General features: G+C 45.5%; 1 protein-coding gene across 1 annotated transcript in view; it reads right to left on the reverse strand.

Moving 5' to 3' along the window:
• The window catches only part of nhsb (Nance-Horan syndrome b (congenital cataracts and dental anomalies)), an 86,646-nt gene extending 82,623 nt beyond the window's left edge, over positions 1 to 4,023 (reverse strand). The window contains exon 1 of the mRNA XM_056279052.1: positions 3,744 to 4,023. Within this exon, the coding sequence (XP_056135027.1) occupies positions 3,744 to 4,023 (280 nt within the window). The remainder of the gene's footprint in view (positions 1 to 3,743) is intronic.
• Between the last annotated feature and the right edge of the window lie 2,708 nt (positions 4,024 to 6,731).

The following is a 6,731-nucleotide window of genomic DNA, read 5'->3' on the forward strand; positions in this document are numbered from 1 at the left end:
CATTCATTCATTCATTCATTCCTAGGGACAATTTAGTACAGCCAATTCACCTGACCTACATGTCTTTGGGCTGTGGGAGGGAACCAGAGCCCCCGCAGGAAACCCACGCAGACATGGGGAGAACATGCAAACTCCACACAGAGGACGACCTGGGATGATCCACCAAGGTTGGACTACCTCAGGGCTCGAACCCAGAACCTTCTTGCTGTGAGGTGACTGCGCTAACCACTGCGCCACTGTGCCGCCTACATAAAACAATCTACTTTTTTATGTTTGTAATAAAATAACATTGTGTCATACTGTAAGAGGTTTATTGGATGTTTTCTGACATGTATTGTAGCCTGGTTTAGCAACTTAAGCATGTGCAAAAAAAGAAAGAAAAAAAAAACGGACTGACTTGGGAGTTCATAGTGAGACAAAATAGCCAAGTGAGATTTTAATGTGAGCCAGACGGCAAACGAAAATATTTGAGAGGCGTGTAGCATGGAAGGCCAGTGCCATTATTGATTATCGTTGTCACCCCCAGAGAGGCCTGTCCCAGTGGATGCCTTCAGCGTAGCATGGCTTCAATGTGTGCAAAATGCAACAAGAAATGCAAAGTTAATAACAGCAACTTCATGCAGAGGTTCTGGCTTAGGGGGCCCCTGCCCTGAGCCCTCGGGTCCCTGGGCTTGGGCCCGTTAGGCCCGTTTGGTAATCCACCCATGCCTCAGAGGCCTGTTTCAGTGGATGCCTTCAGAGTAGCATGGCTTCACAGTGTGGAAAATGCAAAGGCAAAATAACAAGAGATTCCTGTATCCTCACTCCAACTAGACTGCTCACTATGCACCAGCCACTGGCACTTGTATAACAAATTTGTTTTCTTTTCTTTTCTTTCTTTCTTTCTTTTTTTTTGTTGCACTGATGAGCATTTTTTGCACTTTAGTGACCCATTGACTCTCTGGTCTGGTCTTATGAACTGGCAGTTGACTTGATGCTTGTTGCTATAGCCTATGTAGCATGGCCCCCATTTGCCCCATGTCTATTGAACCATGCCTCGAAACAATATTTCATCATCTGAATAATTAAGATTTGAATTCCACTGATTTGAATTGAATTGCGTGCAGCTCTGAGGCTACTTAACAATGATCGTAGCCTTTTGAGAGCAGGAAAACTGATTGGATGCTGATGAGGAGTAAAGGGTTTCAGTTTGCAAGAACATGATTTTTAATTTAAGCTGTTGAAACACGTTGGTTAATTACGGGGCTGCATGCTTTAGGTCATCATTACTCTGAACTGAGAGATTTCATTTCTAAGTCAGTACTTTATGAAAGGTATTGTCAGAAGCTTAAAGAAGCAAGTTATATGACTTATGTCATTTTTTGTTTCATGATCATTTTCTGTGGAGACGTTAGTGCACCTTCAAGTGCAAGTTTTCCAAATAAACATGCTTGGTATTAACTGCTGCACTAATCTAATTCACAGCACCTGTTGCTGTAACAGCATTTGAACATGCACATAGCTCTAGCTAGCACAGCACTACACCAACTACTTGGACCTACCATTCTAAGTCTTATTTTGGAGGATCCTCGTCTCATTGACTTTTTTTTGCAATTGCTCTGTATCACTGGCCACCACAACAGAAAATGTAGTCATGATTGAACCCTGGTCTCTCTCCCTCCTCTCCTCTCCTTTCTCTTTTCTTTTTATAGGCTTTTATGGGCAGTAGACAGTGATGGCTCATTTGAAACAGAACACATATGGCAAAAACTCTGACAAACACAAGCATGAACACTGTTGTCCAACTTGCACTTGATCTAAGGTCTGTGCCCACACTGGGGTGCAAAGCCTAACACTACGGTCACTTTTTCACTCTGCCTGAGGATTCCGTCAATAATACATCTATAATGCATCATTTTGTACAGAGCACAAAACAGTGAATTATGCCATTTTGTTTGACGTAGTCTAACATGCCTTGGCTGACACCAACAGCATATGGCAGAGAGAACACAAACAGCCAACATATCCAGAGTTTCCCAAGCCATACCTGTGAGGTTAGACAGGTTCTTGTCTTATAAGAGTCAGACAGATGGTGTGAGGTGTGATGGTGCAGGAGTGTGTGTGTGTGTGTGTGTGTGTGTGTGTGTGTGTGTGTGTGTGTGTGTGTGTGTGTGTGTGTGTGTGTGTGTGTGTGTGTGTGTGTGTGTGTGACTATGTGCAGTGAAAAGGAGGGGAGGGCTCTGTGAGTCGTGCATGGACTGCAGTATTAAGGTTTGAATGTCTGTATCTGCTTAGAGGGACAAGCAGGGAAAAAATAATCTTTGTTTCACACATTTGGGTCTTGGACAGCACAGCCTCATTCAGCCTGATTCACAGCCAGTGGAGTCGACGGAGCAATATGAGGCAATCCGACTGTTTTACGTAATGCAGACACAGCCTGCATCATTCTGACACATATGCTAGAGGGGAGAGAGAGTGAGCAAAAGTATGTGTGTGTGTGTGTGTGTGTGTGTGTGTGTGTGTGTGTGTGTGTGTGTGTGTGTGTGTGTGTGTGTGTGTGTGTGTGTGTGAGAGAGAGAGAGAGAGAGAGAGAGAAAGAGAGAGAGAGAGAGTAAGTTAGTGAGTTAGTTTGAGTGTGGATATATCAATTCTAAAGATGGGGTTCACAGTGAAATGAACGTACTGTAGCTTCGGGCCCAACAGATCATGAGTAATATACAGTGGCCAGTTCATACCACAATTTCTGCAAGACAAAATCAAAGTAGCCCATAATTGCAAACTGACATCGAATTTCGTCGAGGCGACGGGGGATAAATGTAGGACACCAACAAAATCGTGCCTCCGTGTAGACCATGTTGTTAACGCTGGGTTGCATGTCTTCTGTTGAAGCCAGTCCGTTTTTATTTTCAAGTAGACCGTCCGCAGGCTTCAGCACTAATACTTAACTATGGTGAACTATTCTCAACGTTATTACAGCCATGGCAGAGTAACCAGCCCGTAATGAGATCGTATTCATTCTTTCAAAATGTAGGCCTAACAAATGTATTATTGATGCTGTGTTGGTGCCGCTGTGCAACGGTGGCTTTGGCGAACGAGGATGGTGGTGGGGGGGGGGGGCATGAGCCGCCTGTGTCAGTCCGGATCTCCGCCGTTTCCCCGACCAACCACACACGGCGTTACATGAGATTCTGGGAAACGCCATCGATATTCTCGGCGGCTTTACAGCCGCCACACCGAGCCCCGCCGGTGCTCCAGGTGCGCACTACCCGCAGTACGCGTGAGACATCGCGATGCTGAGGCAATGCAGCGGTGATACACGCCCCTCTGTGCTGTAGCGGCCGCACGTCGACGGACCCGCTCGGATCCGCTCTGGGATGGGTCGAAACCGGCGAACCAAACAGTACAAGGCGTATAGTGTACGGTTAAATGCGCTAACGTACGAGTGGCATCATCAATTACAGAGAGAGAGAGAGAGAGAGAGAGAGAGAGAGAGAGAGAGAGAGAGAGAGAGAGAGAGAGAGAGAGAGAGAGAGAGAGAGAGAGAGAGAGAGAGAGAGAGAGAGATGACGGGCGCGTCCGAGGAGAGCGTGCGTGAGAGTGGGCACACTCGGGGTAAAAATACATTTGAGGTGGGCGTCCTTCTAAACTTGAGCGCCCAGGCATGTTCATCAATGAATAAACAAACAAACAAAACAAAAATCCCACATTGCTCCGTCGGTAATTCACCGTATTTTGTGACTCTTGTGGTACAAAGCTCTACTTACGCACTGCCTCCTTTTTGGGGTCTAGGGCACCTGCGGTTTGCTGTATGTGGCCTATTTTGTTCTGGAGAACCCAGACCCGTTGGTTGGTGGTAATGATATCGTTCTCCAGCTCCTGAAACAACGAGCAGGCGTGCCGAGCCAGGTCGGACAGCTGCCGCAAGGTCCGGGACAGAACCACGTTACTGATGGCACACAGGTCCTCGAAAAGCAGACCCTCGTCATTCGGGATCTGGTGCCTGCACAGCAGCTGCGGTTCCACAATCCTTTTGGCAAACGGCATTTTGCATGCGAGAGGGGGAAAAAAAGGAAGGAAGAAAAAAAAACAAGCACAAGTGTAGATATAAATTCCCCACTCCCTAGAAAAAGGAGGCGCAGGACGGCATCCGAATATATCCACGAGTCCCGACGAACCGACGAGCCAACGATTTTAAGGTTGCGCGTTGTCCACCCCACGGCGTCAATCCAAAGTTCCCGATTTCTCCTTGAGACCCTCCATCCTGCTTGCTTCTGGGATCGCTCGCGCACGCTCACACACTCACTCACTCACTCACTCACTCACACACACATACACACACACACACACACACGCACACTGACACACACCCACTCACACATACACACATCTCACGCACACACATGCAGTAGACTCCCAGTGTGCAGCCCGCTAGCCCGGGTCGGTGGTGTGAGGATGCTTGTTGAGTCTGTGATCATGGCTTGGCTCAGCGGCCTCCACACACTCGTCTAGCGCCTCGGAACAGAGTGCAGCTTGAGAGGGCTGACAGCAGGGACGGAGACAAAACCCGGAGGAAGAAGTTGAGATTGTGTCGGATCGGGAATGGCTATGGAAAAAAATCTAACGGTGGGGCCCCCCCTTTTTTTTCTTGTTTGATCAACAATTTTCATTATCTTTCCCAAAATAAAAGGTCTGCAATATAAGCGTATAGGCAGCACTGCAGGGTGGGGTGAGGTGGCCTATAGGGAGGAGCGACACACAATAACGGATTTACACATGATCAACTACAGATGACAATTACACTACCTGTGTCCTGCTGCCTGAGGGAAATCAGAGATAATATGCAACTTTCCTTGCATTCACACTGAATTTTTGATTTTTATTTTGCTTCGTTTAACCTTGCAATCATGCAGTCATGACAACAAGTGGGTTGCGATTTCATTGTATATCTTATGTATGGTATGATATGTTTTAAAAACTGTGAATAAAATCTTAAAAGGAAGTTGATGCATGACATTCAGTCAATATCATCCCAAACTGTCCCCATCGGGGTAAATACCTAATGCTGTTAGCTGTTGTGATGGCAAGTGGCTTAAACGCAGACTCCAACGGAGAGGAACAAATTCTGGGTACCATTCATGAGAAGGTGTGATCAGGGTCACCGATGAGTTCCTGCGAGCGTTCCAACGCTTGCCTTCCACGCCAAAGCTACAAGTTCCTCAAGTTTCATTGGATGATGATGATGATGATGATGATGACGGTGATGATTATGATGATGACGACAGCGATGATTATGATAACATGATGATTATAATGATGATTTTCAGTGTTAAGCATCTAGCCCTATATAATCCTGCAATAGTGGCAAGTAAACATAAAATAGGGCATATATATAGCGTCATAGATAAGAAGCACCACTATTGTCTGACTTTGCTGTGAACAGAACGATACAGTGTCATTGTTTTAAGTTGGCAAATTAAAGTGGGCCTAGTATATTGCATATTTTCAACTGAGTAGCTAATGTTACACGTTACTTACACCATATCCTGATTGGAGGTTTAACATTGACATTGTAAAACAGGTGCTTTTGCAGCAGTTCAACAGAGCTAAAGTTAGATGGATAGATACAGTCTTTATTTTCCTGCAGGAAATTTGCCTTCACAGCCAGTGCATGTACAGAAACATACAGATAACCGCACCGCAACATACAGATATACCTACTGTAACGACCACGGATGAATAGACTTGCTAGCCCTTGGCTAACGGGTCGGACCCTTTAGTTGACTGGTTAGCGCAGTCGCCTGGGCGACCCAGGTTCGCTTCCCGGCTGCGGCGGCGGTTCTCGGCTGCCCCCAGAATTCACTACAATACAGATACATAAAATTCACTTCACACTCTCAGATAATCTGGCTCTATGCTAGGTTAACTCGTCTGAATCACGTTTTCAGCTATAACCCACAACTCAGGAAAAGCAAGCTGACACATCAGAAACACTCAAAAGCTTTTATGAGAACACACTGGTTTGTTTGAGCAGGCTAAAGGTGAAAGAGCACATCTTATTTGCATCTCCGTCGATGACGTTTCTGTGAAATCCCACCTCGAATGAAGTCGCATGGACAATATCAAGTGACAGAATATGAGGGAGAGGCTATGAGAGAATAGTGGTGGGGGTGCAGAAAAATGAGATTTAGCAAATTTTCTTACCAATAAGGATTATAATGTTAATTTAAAAAAAATCTGCAAAATGTGCAGAACTTAATTAAAGTCTTGCAACAGCATATAGTTTTAGACTCACGAACATTTTTGGACAGCCCCCCCCCCCCCATAGTTAGGTTCCAGGCCCATGAGGTGCTTTGCATCTAAAAATGAGAAGCCAACATTCTTAAGAGAGCTTCTGGAAGACGTTCTGTTGTGGATAAAGCATGCCAAGAAGGTGCTCGTTTGAGCTGGGTGTATACAGAATATTCAGAGTAACAGAGACGAAAGAACCAAGACGCTCAATTAGGTGGAGAAAAATGGTACAACCAAGGCACAGGTTGAGTTCCTGGGTCCTTCTTCTATTATTTCCAAAAACTGAGTAGTATTTAATCCATATTGGTCACTGTGTTGCCAATACCCATGTGATTAGATAAGGACGTCCCGGTGCATTTTATGCAAATAAAAAAGAGAGAAAAAAGAAAGAAAGAGCAAATCTTGCCTCTGGCTCCAGTAATAAAAACTCAATCAGACGCTACGACCGTGTTCATGGGATGTGA

This window comes from Lampris incognitus, chromosome 4, assembly GCF_029633865.1.
Source record: "Lampris incognitus isolate fLamInc1 chromosome 4, fLamInc1.hap2, whole genome shotgun sequence".
Classification (NCBI taxonomy): domain Eukaryota; kingdom Metazoa; phylum Chordata; class Actinopteri; order Lampriformes; family Lampridae; genus Lampris; species Lampris incognitus.